The sequence below is a fragment of the Melanostigma gelatinosum genome (assembly GCF_949748355.1).
Source record: "Melanostigma gelatinosum genome assembly, chromosome: 1".
Taxonomy (NCBI): domain Eukaryota; kingdom Metazoa; phylum Chordata; class Actinopteri; order Perciformes; family Zoarcidae; genus Melanostigma; species Melanostigma gelatinosum.
The window spans coordinates 28,317,466-28,334,950 of record NC_136634.1 but is presented as its reverse complement, the minus strand read 5'-3'; the positions used below and the strand labels follow the sequence as shown (position 1 = coordinate 28,334,950).

The 17,485-nt window shown below is 46.6% G+C and overlaps 2 protein-coding genes across 9 annotated transcripts in view; one reads left to right on the top strand and one right to left on the bottom strand.

Moving 5' to 3' along the window:
* Nucleotides 1-7,316, top strand: part of LOC306776459 (homeobox protein DBX1-B-like) — a gene marked incomplete at both ends in the record, with an annotated part of 54,264 nt that extends 46,948 nt beyond the window's left edge. The window contains 2 exons of the mRNA XM_079267162.1: nt 6,682-6,884; nt 7,056-7,316. Coding sequence (XP_079123288.1) covers nt 6,682-6,884; nt 7,056-7,316 — 464 coding nt within the window. The remainder of the gene's footprint in view (nt 1-6,681; nt 6,885-7,055) is intronic.
* Nucleotides 7,317-8,226: 910 nt separating this feature from the next.
* The window catches only part of LOC306777494 (cytoskeleton-associated protein 5-like), a 79,562-nt gene continuing 70,303 nt past the window's right edge, over nt 8,227-17,485 (bottom strand). For 6 of the 8 annotated variants that reach the window (XM_079268635.1, XM_079268641.1, XM_079268642.1 and 3 more), the window contains 9 exons: nt 16,554-16,733; nt 16,290-16,477; nt 15,152-15,224; nt 14,888-15,076; nt 14,568-14,705; nt 13,949-14,032; nt 13,624-13,783; nt 13,420-13,541; nt 8,227-9,892 (listed from right to left, as the gene is read on the bottom strand). In XM_079268635.1, the coding sequence (XP_079124761.1) occupies nt 9,635-9,892; nt 13,420-13,541; nt 13,624-13,783; nt 13,949-14,032; nt 14,568-14,705; nt 14,888-15,076; nt 15,152-15,224; nt 16,290-16,477; nt 16,554-16,733 (1,392 nt within the window). In that variant the 3' untranslated portion in view covers nt 8,227-9,634. The remainder of the gene's footprint in view (nt 9,893-13,419; nt 13,542-13,623; nt 13,784-13,948; nt 14,033-14,567; nt 14,706-14,887; nt 15,077-15,151; nt 15,225-16,289; nt 16,478-16,553; nt 16,734-17,485) is intronic. The other 2 variants (XM_079268640.1, XM_079268644.1) reach the window with 2 other exon arrangements.

Here is a 17,485-nt window from a genome sequence, read left to right as displayed (position 1 = left end):
GACTGCTATGACTGTGATGACTGCTATGACTGCGATGACTGCTATGACTGCGATGACTGCGATGACTGCTATGACTGCGATGACTGCTATGACTGCTATGACTGCGATGACTGCTATGACTGCGATGACTGCTATGACTGCGATGACTGCGATGACTGCTATGACTGCTATGACTGCGATGACTGCGATGACTGCGATGACTGCGATGACCGCGATGACCGCGATCACCGCTATGACTGCGATGACTGCTATGACTGCGATGACTGTGATGACTGCTATGACTGCGATGACTGTGATGACTGCTATGACTGCGATGACTGCTATGACTGCGATGACTGCGATGACTGCTATGACTGCTATGACTGCGATGACTGCGATGACTGCGATGACCGCGATCACTGCTATGACCGCGATGACTGCTATGACTGCGATGACTGCGATGACTGCTATGACTGCGATGACTGCTATGACTGCTATGACTGCGATGACTGCTATGACTGCGATGACTGCTATGACTGCTATGACTGCGATGACTGCGATGACTGCTATGACTGCGATGACTGCTATGACTGCTATGACTGTGATGACTGCGATGACTGCTATGACTGCGATGACTGCTATGACTGCTATGACTGCGATGACTGCGATGACTGCTATGACTGCGATGACTGCTATGACTGCGATGACTGCGATGACTGCTATGACTGCGATGACTGCTATGACTGCGATGACTGCGATGACTGCTATGACTGCGATGACTGCTATGACTGCTATGACTGCGATGACTGCTATGACTGCGATGACTGCGATGACTGCTATGACTGCGATGACTGCTATGACTGCGATGACTGCTATGACTGCTATGACTGCGATGACTGCGATGACTGCTATGACTGCGATGACTGCTATGACTGCTATGACTGCTATGACTGCGATGACTGCTATGACTGCGATGACTGCGATGACTGCTATGACTGTGATGACTGCGATGACTGCTATGACTGTTATGACTGTGATGACTGCGATGACTGCGATGACTGCTATGACTGCTATGACTGTGATGACTGCTATGACTGCTATGACTGCGATGACTGCGATGACTGCTATGACTGTGATGACTGCTATGACTGTGATGACTGTGATGACTGCTATGACTGCGATGACTGCTATGACTGCGATGACTGCGATGACTGCTATGACTGCTATGACTGCTATGACTGTGATGACTGCTATGACTGCGATGACTGCTATGACTGCGATCACTGCGATGACTGCTATGACTGCGATGACTGCTATGACTGCGATGACTGCGATGACCGCGATGACCGCTATGACCGCTATGACCGCGATGACCGCGATGACCGCGATGACCGCTATGACCGCGATGACCCTGATGACTGCTATGACTGCGATGACTGCTATGACTGCTATGACTGCGATGACTGCTATGACTGCGATGACTGCGATGACTGCGATGACTGCTATGACTGTGATGACTGCTATGACTGCTATGACTGCGATGACTGCGATGACTGCTATGACTGCGATGACTGCTATGACTGCTATGACTGTGATGACTGCTATGACTGCGATGACTGCTATGACTGCGATGACTGCGATGACTGCTATGACTGCGATGACTGCGATGACTGCTATGACTGCGATGACTGCTATGACTGCGATGACTGCTATGACTGCGATGACTGCGATGACTGCTATGACTGCTATGACTGCGATGACTGCGATGACTGCGATGACCGCGATGACCGCGATGACCGCTATGACTGCGATGACTGCGATGACTGCTATGACTGCGATGACTGCGATGACTGTGATGACTGCTATGACTGCGATGACTGTGATGACTGCTATGACTGCGATGACTGTGATGACTGCTATGACTGCGATGACTGCTATGACTGCGATGACTGCGATGACTGCTATGACTGCGATGACTGCGATGACTGCGATGACCGCGATCACTGCTATGACCGCGATGACTGCTATGACTGCGATGACTGCGATGACTGCTATGACTGCGATGACTGCTATGACTGCTATGACTGCGATGACTGCTATGACTGCGATGACTGCTATGACTGCTATGACTGCGATGACTGCGATGACTGCTATGACTGCGATGACTGCTATGACTGCTATGACTGTGATGACTGCGATGACTGCTATGACTGCGATGACTGCTATGACTGCTATGACTGCGATGACTGCGATGACTGCTATGACTGCGATGACTGCTATGACTGCGATGACTGCTATGACTGCGATGACTGCTATGACTGCGATGACTGCGATGACTGCTATGACTGCGATGACTGCTATGACTGCTATGACTGCGATGACTGCTATGACTGCGATGACTGCGATGACTGCTATGACTGCGATGACTGCTATGACTGCGATGACTGCTATGACTGCTATGACTGCGATGACTGCGATGACTGCTATGACTGCGATGACTGCTATGACTGCTATGACTGCGATGACTGCTATGACTGCGATGACTGCGATGACTGCTATGACTGTGATGACTGTGATGACTGCTATGACTGTTATGACTGCGATGACTGCGATGACTGCGATGACTGCTATGACTGTGATGACTGCTATGACTGCGATGACTGCTATGACTGCGATGACTGCGATGACTGCTATGACTGCGATGACTGCGATGACTGTGATGACTGCTATGACTGCGATGACTGCTATGACTGCTATGACTGCGATGACTGCGATGACTGCTATGACTGCTATGACTGCGATGACTGCGATGACTGCGATGACTGCTATGACTGCTATGACTGCGATGACTGCGATGACTGCTATGACTGCGATGACTGCTATGACTGCGATGACTGCGATGACTGCTATGACTGCGATGACTGCGATGACTGCTATGACTGTGATGACTGCTATGACTGCTATGACTGCGATGACTGCGATGACTGCTATGACTGCGATGACTGCTATGACTGCTATGACTGTGATGACTGCTATGACTGCGATGACTGCTATGACTGCGATGACTGCGATGACTGCTATGACTGCGATGACTGCTATGACTGCTATGACTGCGATGACTGCTATGACTGCGATGACTGCTATGACTGCGATGACTGCGATGACTGCTATGACTGCTATGACTGCGATGACTGCGATGACTGCGATGACCGCGATGACCGCGATCACTGCTATGACTGCGATGACTGCTATGACTGCGATGACTGTGATGACTGCTATGACTGTGATGACTGCTATGACTGCGATGACTGCTATGACTGCGATGACTGCGATGACTGCTATGACTGCTATGACTGCGATGACTGCGATGACTGCGATGACCGCGATCACTGCTATGACCGCGATGACTGCTATGACTGCGATGACTGCGATGACTGCTATGACTGCGATGACTGCTATGACTGCTATGACTGCGATGACTGCTATGACTGCGATGACTGCTATGACTGCTATGACTGCGATGACTGCGATGACTGCTATGACTGCGATGACTGCTATGACTGCTATGACTGTGATGACTGCGATGACTGCTATGACTGCGATGACTGCTATGACTGCTATGACTGCGATGACTGCGATGACTGCGATGACTGCGATGACTGCGATGACTGCTATGACTGCGATGACTGCTATGACTGCGATGACTGCGATGACTGCTATGACTGCGATGACTGCTATGACTGCTATGACTGCGATGACTGCTATGACTGCGATGACTGCGATGACTGCTATGACTGCGATGACTGCTATGACTGCGATGACTGCTATGACTGCGATGACTGCGATGACTGCTATGACTGCGATGACTGCTATGACTGCTATGACTGCTATGACTGCGATGACTGCTATGACTGCGATGACTGCGATGACTGCTATGACTGTGATGACTGTGATGACTGCTATGACTGTTATGACTGCGATGACTGCGATGACTGCTATGACTGCTATGACTGTGATGACTGCTATGACTGCGATGACTGCTATGACTGCGATGACTGCGATGACTGCTATGACTGTGATGACTGCTATGACTGTGATGACTGTGATGACTGCTATGACTGCGATGACTGCTATGACTGCGATGACTGTGATGACTGCTATGACTGCTATGACTGCTATGACTGTGATGACTGCTATGACTGCGATGACTGCTATGACTGCGATGACTGCGATGACTGCTATGACTGCGATGACTGCTATGACTGCGATGACTGCGATGACCGCGATGACCCCTATGACCGCTATGACCGCGATGACCGCGATGACCGCGATGACCGCTATGACCGCGATGACTGTGATGACTGCTATGACTGCGATGACTGTGATGTAATGTAATGAATGTAATGAATGAAGTGGGGTTACAGTACAGATGTGTGTCAGACCTCCAGCTGTCTGTAAAATATGATGCCTCCATATCTAACATTTGGCGCTGAACATTTCAAACTGATATTGATTAATATATGAATGAATTATTTCATGGATATACCTGATTGATACGTTATCTGTGACTACAGCTGTTGATCAGATCTCACTGATGATGTGACAGCTTGTGATTATGAGCTGCACATGTTACCAGCTGATGCTAATAATGATGCTGATGATGCTGATGTGGTCTCAGCCGTTTAGCATGGGAATTCCCTGGACAGCTTGGAATCAGCTCCGCCAATTTGAAGGTCTGTTAAGCGGCGCACTGACTGCTGACATTAGCACCAGTTGTCCCAATCTACAAATTAGTCCAGTTTGTCACGCTCTCAACAGATCAGTGCGGTTTGTCACGCTCTAATGTGAGGCGGGTTTCTTCCCAGCTCAGGAACTCAGCGCCTCTTCATGCGCCGTCGTTTTCCCACCAAGCCCCTCTGCAACCACAAAGATCCCTCACCGTGACCAATACAGCCAAAACCACACACACACACACACACACACACTAGCTCTCACACACACTCACACACACATTGATTTGATTTATTGATTTGATTGTACACATATGAACATGTAGAAGGAAGAGCTTTGATAAGTAGCTCATGAAGAGCGCTAAGCTGTGTCATTATACTGACCTGTCTTTAATGGGCCTGTAATATACTGGCCTGTCTTTAATGGGCCTGTAATATACTGGCCTGTCTTTAATGGGCCTGTAATATACTGGCCTGTCTTTAATGGGCCTGTAATATACTGGCCTGTCGACGGCCTTTTCCACTCTGTTCATTACAACACAATCACTTTTCTCTGTGCATTTGCAGCCCATACACGCCTCCTTCATGCCTGATTAGAGGCAGTGTGGGCTGAGCTGTGGAGAGCCCGTCTCATTAGCATACACTCTGTTTCCACTGCTGGACAAATTGGGGCTTTTTAACGCCAGATTTCAGGCAGAACAAGTATATTATCGGCAGCATGTGTGCTGATGATGGAATCAGAAGGGACGACTCGTTGCTGAGATCCTGAGGAACGTAGAAGTTCAGCAGAAATCCTGCTAAAGCAGCTTCAAAGCTTCTCGTCATGAATCACATTCAAACGTATCCGTTCAGAAACTGCAGTTTTACTAAATAAACAAGGACATCAAGAAAGTATGATAGATCGATAGGCTGATTGATTTCTAACATTTTCGACACATTAAAGGCACAAACAATGAAAAAGAAGCAGAAACACCAGAAGGCTCAGTTGGTAGATGTTCTCTTCTGGTCCTCTGACTTCACTTCAGAGCGCTTTAACACGACACCTCATCATTCACCCGTTCACACACTGGTGACTGCTCAGAATGGTACGAGTCAACCTTCAAGATGCTCAGAAACTCTTCATCAGAGGACACAATTATAATTAAAGTTATTAATGCAAAGAATTGTTAATTCATCAAATTGTACAATGAATTGTGGAATGAAACTGTTTCATCTTTAGCAGTGGATACAGAAACAACTGCACGGAAATGTAAAGCCCAACATTATGACTCATGCACTCATCATCATCATCCTCATCCAGTAGCTGCTCAAAGCTGCTGTAAACCATCTTTGTGTCTCAATGTTAGAAATCAACCAATGAATCCATCTATTGTTGCAGTAAGCATCAAACTAAATCATATGTAATGTTAGTACCACAGTATAGTTGAAGGTCATGATTGAGGTATGAATGGCTCACCTACCTGTGCATCTGTTCAGAGGAGCTTCTCTCCTCAGGCTCTTTACCTCCGTACTTTATCCTCATCCTCAACATACTTTCTTCTTTGTGTGTATTTACTTATGTAGCAAAATGACTTTAAACTTCATTTTGTTGTGCGATGACAATGAAGGAACCTTGTAACCTCGTTTTGATGGCTTGCTGTTCGATAATGAGCTCAACTAGTTCTCCATCTTTTATAAACCTAATGACGTCGATCGTTTCTTCTTTGTCCGCGTCGGCTGTTTCTGGGAATTTGGGAGTTAAAGCCACCAGCAGCTGTTCAGTGGTCCTGTCACAGCTCCGGGATATGTTTTTGTAGACTCAATCTCCTCAGAGTTGGCTACAGGGGTCCCAAGGGTCTTACAGAATTTGATTCATTGTTATTTCATTTATTTTTCATCATTAGCCAGATGCAGAATGCACGATGACAACTACAATGCAGTGTTTCCATGAGATGATACAGGGATGGCTTATGAATCTCTTTCGTCCCTCCAGCCTCGTCCTCTGTGGTTCCTGTCCCGGGAACGTTTTCATGGCCCCTGGCCCCCAGAGGGAAGCCCAGGAGGGGCATGCTGAGGCAGGCTGTGTTCTCAGACCTCCAGAGGAAGGCCCTGGAGAGAACCTTCCAGAGGCAGAAATACATCAGCAAACCAGACAGGAAGAAACTCGCCAGTAAACTGGGACTCAAAGACTCCCAGGTACAGTACCCCTCAAGGACCATTTCATCTTGTCCAATGCATTGAACACGTTCACGTTACATAATGAGCCAGCGCCCCATGGCTCTCATATTGTGTATTTAAAAACGTGAACGAGGTTATTCGTCGATGAGGTCAGTGACATTCACACACTGGCTTTCTTGTCCTTTGAAGGTGAAGATCTGGTTCCAGAATCGCAGGATGAAATGGAGGAACTCCAAAGAGCGGGAGCTGCTGTCGACAGGTGGCTGTCGCCAGCAGACCCTCCCCACCAAAACCAATCCCCACCCAGACCTCACTGATGTAGGCAGCACCCACTGCCACGAGTCCCGGCTTCACCACCATCATCATCACCACCATCTTTCCTCTCCGTCAGAGTCCGGCAAACAGTCGGAGCTCTCAGAGTCAGACAGTGAAGAAATCACCGTGTCATAAGAGGCAGACATCTGCCCACAACATCTGGTTAGACTCTCAAACAGCAGCCTCCTCGTCAGACCCCGTCAGCTGTGAAGGACTCCACAAACTGGTGAATGGAGGTGAAAACCACAAGTGCTTGAATCTTCTCTGTACATAGCTACAGCTACTCCGCCATGTCTGTACAGCGCTGTTTATATGACTTATATGTAGTCCAGTAAATAGAGTATACGGAGTTATTTTAGATATTTGTAGATTGAACTGTCCAAAACTCTTAAATATACAAAGTGGTCTTTTGATGCATATCTGTATTCTTTACATTTTCTCAAATAAATCTTGACAAGTGCCATTTCGTGTCCTGCTTCATGAACTCTGTTCCTAGCACGTCTGATATTAAACTAGACAGCACAGGCTGTTTGCCGTTAGCTTAGCTCTGGTTAAGGTTGAAGACCGACAGTGGAACCAGCACAGCCCACAACCTGCAGCTCAGCGAGTCGCCAGTGAAGAGCGGTGACCTAAGGTCATCATAGAGGAGCTGCCACTACATGACCTCTGACCTTCTACAGTGTGACAGTCAGGAATCAACCATTTATTGCCATTGTATGTTGAACATACAAGGAATTTGACATGACGGGAGGTGCGTAACATTTAACAAGCTGCGAGATCACGTGACTGTATGGAGACATTATCTGACATTGGCAGCCATGGAGAAGAGGAGGGGGGGGGGCTGTGTGAGTGATACATTAATCCGGAGGTCTGTCAGTGTGTGAATGACGTGTAGTGGCAAATAGACTCCTCCTCCGACCACTCAACGCATTCCCCACTCCACGTCCTCCGCAGCCCGCAGGAGGGTGAGGGGTCCGGCCCACGGACAGGAGCACCGCTTCAGTAACACACAGCTGAATAAAGAAAAACCGCAAAATCACAGCTGGATTGTTAAAAAAAAAAAAACTTTATTTCCATTTTCCACTATGGATTATACAAGGAAAGCAACAACGTAGGACCAGCACACACAATTAAAAACAATGTTAGTGTTTTTTTTCCTTCTTTCAGATAACAGACAAGACCATCATCACCACCACCATAAAAACAATGATTTAATAAACACAGCCGGTTCGTTAATGGAAACTTTATTTACATGAGAAAATAAAAACAATCATTGACTTCATGCCATACTGTTTAAGCCTACACACACACACACACCAGAGTGGCTGCTGTTAAAGAAGTGCAGGGAGGTTAGTGGAGGACAGTAAGTACAGTATTTACAGCAAGCGGCTCTGCTTGAAGCGGCTCAGTTATTTTAGAGGGACAGATGCAGCAACAGTGGGTCTCTGCAGAAGAGCTGAGTCTAACCCTGAACCAGGTTTACATCCCATCCAAACACAACAGCTGATCATTTAGAGTTCGGCTGGGATGAAAACAAACTGAAAACATTTGTCTCTTAAAATCTGAGGAGGATTTAAGAGCACAGACTTTAAACGAATGCGTACCAGAGGGACTCCCTATGCAACACCTGTTTATAACAGACAACACCAGCAGACAGCTGTGGCTTTTAGTCGCGATCGCAATCGCACGCTTCATGTTGCTGTGGAAATGCAGCGCAAAGTACTTTGTGGCAGGAAAAATATCTAAAATTGATAGAAATCAGACATCCGTATTTGCACGGCGCTATTAGCCACCAAACAATGCTAATCTGACAATTCTCCTTTGCTGTTACAGACAGAAAATGTTAACTTTCTGCAAGTAATCCAAATCATCAGATGCTCCCAGTGCGGAGAATTACAAACTGATACTATGACAGTGTTCAGCCACAAGGGGGCGGTCACACGCTGCATTTACACAGCGACACTTTGCGCTCTTCACCAGCATCTCCTTCTGAACCAGCAGCAGCGCCGCTGTACATCATGTGAAACAACTTTTAAATATGTACAAACATATTGTGCAGGGATATTGAAACAGAGCGGAAGATTACCATTTAATTATCAGAATAAAACGTGTACATGAGTAGAGGGTGGGAGGCAGCCTGAAAGAAAGCTGGGACGGGACGGCAAGATGGATCTGTACAGACTGAGAATTAATAACATCAAAGCTTACTGCTAGACTGAAGTTTGAGTCTCGATCTGAAAGTTCTCGTCTACGTCATACATATCAGATTAAGGTGCGTTTGATGTCTGATCACTTACAGGCACAGTGGGTGGAGTCAGGTGTGTTTTGTCTGCTGCTACCTGGTTTGTTGAACTGCTTCCTGTTTCCGTCCACCAGAACATGAAGATAAACACAGACCGGGTTTTCTACCACCAGCTGAACTCCACAGGCTCTGAGATGGAATGAGGTGCTCCTTACTGCCGGTTGCTCTTGATCCTCTCCAGACGTTTCTTCAGGTCGTCCAGGTTGGCCGCCGGTGAAGCTGAGCGGGCGTGCGTCGGGGAATGGGATTGTGCGTTGTGTTCCTGCTGGTACAGCTCTCTGGACTCTTTCAGCTGAGACAGCTTACTGTGGAGCATGTCGGTGGACGAGGCCACCGGCGGCTTGGAGGACAGCAGGGAGGACATGGGAGGTCGCTGCTGAGGCTCGTCCTCGCTGCCACCGACACCCTGCTGCAGTAGAAAGGGGAAGACTTGGGTCAGCTGCTATCAGGAGCACACAGTCAATGGTAAACTACAAAGTGTAACGTGCTGCAGCAGAACACCAATTCAAATAATATTCCAAATGTCATCGGAAGCAACATGTTCAGCAGGTGTTTTGTACAAAGCACAAGTTGAACTGCTTTGTAGAGCAGCAGGAGGGAAAGGAAGACCAACCCAGCTCACATCAACTCAGATATTACTCAGTGATGTATCGAGATTAATCATGACATTCCAGAGTACTGGTACACTGCATCTATTGATTAACTGCACATTTGCTGGATTTACCAGCAAGTTAACAGTCAGGGATTTAGTTGCGATGGTCTAGATCAGGGGGGGGCAAACTTTCTGGCTCGGGGGCCACATTGAGTTCTAAAATGTGACAGGCGGGCCAGGAGCAGATGAATGGAGTGTTTGTGTGAACTTATATAAATTACAAGTAAAATGTAATTCCAGTGGGAACAGTGCTGTTGGTCACCCTTTTTAACCAGTGCGTCAACGTTTGGTGTCAGTTTGGTTGTGGCAATTCTCAGAACAGATCTGAGGTGTTCATCAGTTAGCTGGGCTCTTACACCGTATTTTTTTATTGCATAAATGCCTATTTTATCATGCACTTCATTATTAAGCAGTCATTTTTGACACAGAGTTTTTAGTGTAAAGGTCAATGACTGTGGTCTTTTTAGCAGTTTGATTCTTTGAAGGGATCATACAGATATTTAACTGTCACATGTAACATGATCAGAGCTCTGCTCTGTAAAGTCTTTCCTCGTCTCTCCCCCCTGTGTCACGGTGTGGGTGCATCTCACTGGCGTCAGGAAACGTATCAGAATACCCTTATTTTATTGGTTAAACTGCATCACGTGACGTGATTTACAACGCATTGGTCGGTGTTTTTCCTGCACAGCTGAACAAAGTGCCGTAAATGCTGGAAAGGAGAGTGAATAACTCCGCTGCATAAAGCAAAGGCCACTGAAAACGGGTCCGCGACGAACCACCAGTTAAGAATCACTGGTCTGCAGGATGCTGACGAGCGGTGAACAGCTGTTTGTGTGGCGTGTCTTCCGTCTCTTCCAGTTTCCTTCGCCTACATTCCCCTGGGTCCTAAGCCCCTCCCTGTACAGCTTGTTATCACCTCTTTGCACCAACGTACATTTATAACAAATACCACGCATATTACGGTAATCAGCGTTATTATGTGTCAAACTATCGGTGCATCTCCGGTCTGTCTTTGTTCATCCTGCATCGCTCTGTTCTGTTCTTTAATGGAACATTACTGGAGTACGGAGCCTCTCCCAGCTGTTAGCAGACTGTTGTGCTAGCAAGCAGGCTCGCGAGCGAGCTGTACCCAGCATGCAGTTCAGCGGTGAAATTTTATAAATGTACAATTATTAGTGTTACAAATTGTTTATGTGTCAGACTGTTGTGTGCTTCTCTGTTACAGAGCGTTAGTTGTGGGTTGTTCATTGTTGTGTTATAAAGTTATGACCATGACTAGAGTTCCCTCAATACATATAAGACAACTAGCGCTGACCACTGTGCGATAGCAGCAAAGAATACATTTAGCTGCCTGTTGAAAGCAGACAGCAGTTGTTTCGGCTATGATGTGTGTGAAGAATTCATATCACACCGGAAAAACCCCGGTATACTGCCCAGCCCTAGTCTTTATTATAGTATTGACAATTTATACCAATATTTGACGGGCCGGATTAAAACGCCCAACGGGCCGTAGTTTGCCCATGCCTGGTCTAGGATCAGGGATTTAGTTGCGATGGTCTAGGTTAGGATCAGGGATTTAGTTGTGATGGTCTAGGTTAGGATCAGGGATTTAGTTGCGATGGTCTAGGTTAGGATCAGGGATTGAGTTGTGAGGGTCTAGGTTAGGATCAGGGATTGAGTTGTGAGGGTCTAGGTTAGGATCAGGGGTTGAGTTGTGATGGTCTAGGATCAGGGATTTAGTTGCGATGGTCTAGGTTAGGATCAGGGATTTAGTTGTGATGGTCTAGGTTAGGATCAGGGATTTAGTTGCGATGGTCTAGGTTAGGATCAGGGATTGAGTTGTGAGGGTCTAGGTTAGGATCAGGGATTGAGTTGTGAGGGTCTAGGTTAGGATCAGGGGTTGAGTTGTGATGGTCTAGGTTAGGATCAGGGGTTGAGTTGTGATGGTCTAGGATCAGGGATTTAGTTGTGATGGTCTAGGATCAGGGATTTAGTTGTGATGGTCTAGGTTAGGATCAGGGATTTAGGGGTGAGCGAGCTGCCTCTAGGGGGTGCGCGAGAGGAAAAGTGTAATGGCGGTCTGATGGTGTAATAATATTAAATATTTAAAAAAAATGTAATTTTAATTTAAAAACTGTCAGGTGGGACATCTGAAGCTATCAGTCGGAAAAGAGGAGAGGGACAGAGAGAGAGAGAGGAATCGGAGGCGAGGGGAACGGAGAGGTGCAGCACAGACAAATCGTGAGCACATCGGCCCATCGCGGAGTCAAGGTGAAAAAGAGGAAACGAGGGTGAGCATCAGACTGGGAAAAAAAAGAGGAAATATGATGAAAAGTATCTGTGTCTGGGCTTCACTTGGATTGGCAACGCAGATTCCCCAAAGCCACAGTGCGTGGTGTGCAGTGAGGTTCTGGCTAACAGTCTGAAGCTCTTATTTACGTCGCCACCTGAACACCAAGCATGCCAGTGCAAGTCAAAAGCCCCTTACATTGTTTATATCGAAATTGGAGGAGTTACAAAACAGCCAAAAACAACTGGAGTCTCATTCATGTGTTGGGTCTATAAATGACGCACTACGGGCTTCATATCTGGTTACAGAATAGCGAGAAAGGGGCTACCGCACACAATCACTGAAGACGTGAGCTCGCCAGCTGCCAGAGAGATGGTGGAATGTATGATTGGGGAGAAAGAAGCAAAAGAGTTGGACATGATCCCGGTGTCCAACAACACTGTGTCGCCGCATCGATGCTTTGTCCGAAGACATCCTGGCTACATTAGTCGCTCATTAATTGTAAATTAAATGTGATAATCTGCCTCTGAGCCTGTGCGTGTGTCCTCGCATCCGTATTGCTCTTTAAAAGTGACGCCTTGTGTCACTGAAAGTTATTGAAACTTTGTTGCAGTGTTTCAGGGCGTTTTCACACCTTCAGTTCGTTTGCTTTGTTCCGATTCAGGGATTAATATGATACAATGTTGCAGTTTGTGTTCACACTGCAACATTTAACAGCGGACTAAATATTGTAAACAAATGCCACGCGCGAGCAAACTGTTCTCTCATTGGTCCGATTCTTATGCGGCTATGAAGGCTTAAAAGGCTCTGTTGCTTCTTTTTTTTATTTTTTATTAAGGGGGGGGGGTGCGCGAACCCAGTCGGGATGTAGAAGGGGGTGCGCGGCCTAAAAAGTTTGGGAACCGCTGGTCTAGGGTCAGGGACTAGGGAGTGAATAACGTCAGTGAGTGTCCTCCTGAAGATGAGATCCTGGGATGCGCTCCAGTCCACTAACCTTGGAGTTGTTCTCCAGGCCTTGTCTCTGTCGGAGGATCTTGAGTCTCTCATAGTAAACGGCTGGATTCAGCTCTTCATTGTTACTGCTCAGACTGAAGTCCACACCATGCTGAGGGATCACTGTGGAGATGCACACACACACGTTACTATACAGGACTGGCTTCACTGGGACCAAAGAGCCGGTGACGGCTCACAGGTTTACCTGCTGAGGTCTGGATGCGAGCCTTGCCCTCCCTCTCGGACTCGATCATACGAAGGCCTCGCTTTACGTCGCTCTGGAACAACCGGGACGTGTTTTTGAGGAAGGGCTCCAGGTCTGCGTCCGAGTACTTCTGTTTGTACTCGTACAACTCTGTCAAACCCTGGAAGAAGATCGGACACATAAACTATATACTAAATGTGCTCCAAGCCCTTCGTCAAAATACTCATCTGAAGGTTTAACAAGGCAACGGTAATAGAAACATTTCCTTTAAGTTTGAGACCGCAACAACCAGTACACTTCGAATGATTTGAAAAATGGAGTGGACCTCTTTGGTGTTCTCCTTGGAGCCGATCTTCTTGAAGATTTCCGACAGAATGTCGCTGACCTTGGCCTTCGACATCCGATCCTCCTTGAACAAAAGGACAGAGTCACATCACTTCAGAAACACCGCCACCCCAAAGACTACGACACCGTTTGTGTAAAGTCTTGACCAACACGACGGCGGCTCCAGTGTGTGTAGCTCACGGTTAGAGGAGATACTCTCGGCTCCGCACAGTTCGAGTCAGAGGAATGCAATGCGGTTATAAAACGGATCGATTCTTCGTGATGCATCAACATTTTTTTCTCACTGACTATCTGCTACTTTAGCAGCATCCTCGTAGTAAAAACAGAACTCAGCATGTTCAGTCATTTGACATAGTCTGGTCCATAAATATTTGGACATTGACACAAATTTCATTCATTTCATAATTTTGTCTCTGTACACAACCACAGTGGATTTGAAATGACACAATCAAGATGTGCTTTGCATGCAGACTTTCAGCTTCAATCTGAGGGTATTTACATCCAGATCAGGTGAACGGTGTCGGAATTACCAGACCTTTTATAGGTGGTCCCTCCCTTTTGAATAATGGTTGAAGAGACAATCCGCCACCACGACTCACCGTACGCAGACCGGTCTTCTCGTTGCCACGGTCACTCTTGAGTCCCGAGAGGTTTCCAGACTGTTTGACCGCCCGCCTCAGATAGGCCTCCAACCCTGACTCATTACGATTCTCTATCATCGATAGGTGGTCCAGGATCTGTTGATCAATGCATCGATACAGAAGTTCAAAACTCAATAAGTCAAAATGAAATACAGTTATCACAGCAGGTTTATTTATATCGCATGTTTCACAACAAGGCAATTCAAAGTGCTTCACATAAAAGCATTAAAAGCAGAACAATAACTAATAACATGGTGGGGTAGGTTTAGTGGTGTTACCTTGGCCCCCTTGAGCCTGCAGAGTGTGTGTAACAGAGTCTTCAGGGTTCTGTGTGGGACGTCATTCTTGAGCTGCTTGAGTTTATCTTTGGGGAAGATCTTCATGAAGTTGTGGACATCCAGTAAGATCCGATCCAGGTTGATGTTGTCGATGGTCTCTGGGAGAAAGCGGATCACCCTCCACAGACACTGAACACACACAAACCGCGCAGAGTCAGGTACCGGACAGCAGGGTCAGTAAGAGGAGGCGGAGTCACTCCTTACCTTCAAGACCAGCTCACAGAACATGGGAGAGGCATTCGTGACCAAACTGTCCTGAAGCAAAACCAGCAGAGCACTGCAGACAGGAAGGGAAGGGTTAACAGCGATGTTCTACTTATTATTATTATTCCAATAATGTCAAACATATTGGTATCGATAGACTGAACACTAAAATAAAGCACAGAACTGGATTTAAGAACATCTCTTGCTTTAAAGAGGAAACTATTTCTGCACTGTACACAATCACGGATTGTTAGCGTATAGAGGCCACATCCCTGGGACCATATTTTAGTAAAAATATGTACGATAGTCAACAGCAAGAGAATATTTTTTGACCCCATTTGAATTGTGCCATGAATTACACATATGGTGTTTGTCAGACAGTTTTGCAATTCAAGAAAGTGGCAGTTTGTTGTAGAAACATTCTGTTTTGTGTGAATGTGATCAGTGAACTTCATCTCGTCACCAACATGGCCACTAGCTAGACTAGCTAGCTAACATAGCTAGACGTGCTAGCTAGCTAGCTAACATAGCTAGACGTGCTAGCTAGCTAGCTAACATAGCTAGACGTGCTAGCTAGCTAGCTAACATAGCTAGACGTGCTAGCTAGCTAGCTAACATAGCTATGTTCCTCGCACAAACGTCACATCTTTTCATCTCCCAGGAAGCAAAAGCAGGAGGAGACCAGCTGTTGGTGTGAGGCATCGTAGCTTCAGAGAGACGTCTCTTACGCCACTCCTGGGCGTCTTTGTAATCACGTATTTTCACAGCCTTATACTTTAACCCTTTTTGGACAAACTGCATCTTTCTTGACGAGCAAAATGATCTTTTGAATTAACAAACGTCATGTTACACAATTCAAAATGGGATCAAAAAATGATTTGTCCCTCTCCATAGACTACCGTCAATATTTTTTTGAAATGATATCACATGGTGGTCCACTGGAAGGGGCGGGACTTCGCTGCTCTATTATAATAATACAGGAGATTAAAACCAATTATTTGAAAGTCTGGTTCGGGCGAATTCTCTCTTCCCTCACTGAGTCACAGAAGACTCAGAGGTCTGTCACGTACGCGTTGAATAAACACATTGAAGAACTACTGGGCGGTTTGGAATAATGTTACCATTTCTTCATACCAACCTGTTTATGTTGGTCTGGTCAGACTTTTCCATAACTCTGGTCACCAGCAGGTTGACTGATCTGATGACCTGCTGTCCGTCTTCTATGTTCTCCACTCTGCCGTCCAGCATCAGCGTTATCACACCGTGCATCAGGTCCTTCAACACTCTCATAGATGCCTCTCGGGCCAGGGACTCCATCGAGAACAACTAATAGAAAGAGAAGGAGTCATATCAACCTCACCAATGTAGTTATTGATGCATCACGTTAGTATATGTGACTCACAGAGAGCATGTTTCCAATGATGCAGCTGTACAGTTTCATGATGTCCTTCTTGTCCATCCGCTCATCAGCCATGTGCGTGCTGTAGATGAGCCTCAGCTGCATGAAGGTAGCAATGAGGAACTGATTGATGTGTCCCGACATGACTTCTGCCTTGTCCTCCTGCCGCAACACCTCGTCGATCTACGGGGACAAATCACACCTCAAAGCATCTGTGTTGGATATTTCTAGTACAACAAATGCATCATGTGACAATATGTAGTGGGGGGGGGTCGCTACTTGTAGTGGTGAACATACGAGAGGTATCACTATGATGACTATTGATTTTTTGACGCACTGCAAAATCGCATCCAACGCACCGCCGGTCGTGTTCACACCAAACGCCGCAAAATCGCTCCGTGCCGGAGAGGGGGCGTGGTTTATCGGCCTGAAGCCTGGAAGCCGTTCACCTGGCCGTCATTTCTTTCCGCTGTCAACCATTAAAGGAATAAGGACAATTGCTGCTTTGTACGTGTTGTGGAAGTCCCTCAAACATCGGAATGCCAAACGCCGTCATGTCTGGTTCATAATATTGTTCAGAGGAGCTCCGTGGATTGTATCGAGCTGTATTCACTGTGTCTAGCAAGCCACCGGTCGCTGTTTACTACAGCTGTACGAACACAACATAAACTGATTTGGCTGTGATTTAACGGCAATAAACAGACAAAAAGGGACTCCGAAATAACTACGTAATGATGCCGATTTGTACTTGTCTTCTCCGACAAAAAGGGACTCCGAAATAACGACGTAATGATGCCGCCGATTTGTAGGTTACTGGTCTTCTCAATGGAGCTCTGATGGATCGGTGCTAGGCTATGCTAACATCGTAGCAGCTCCACCAGCACTCAATAACGTCACGTAGACGTAAATACGGCAGCGTCTATTCATTGTTTGTA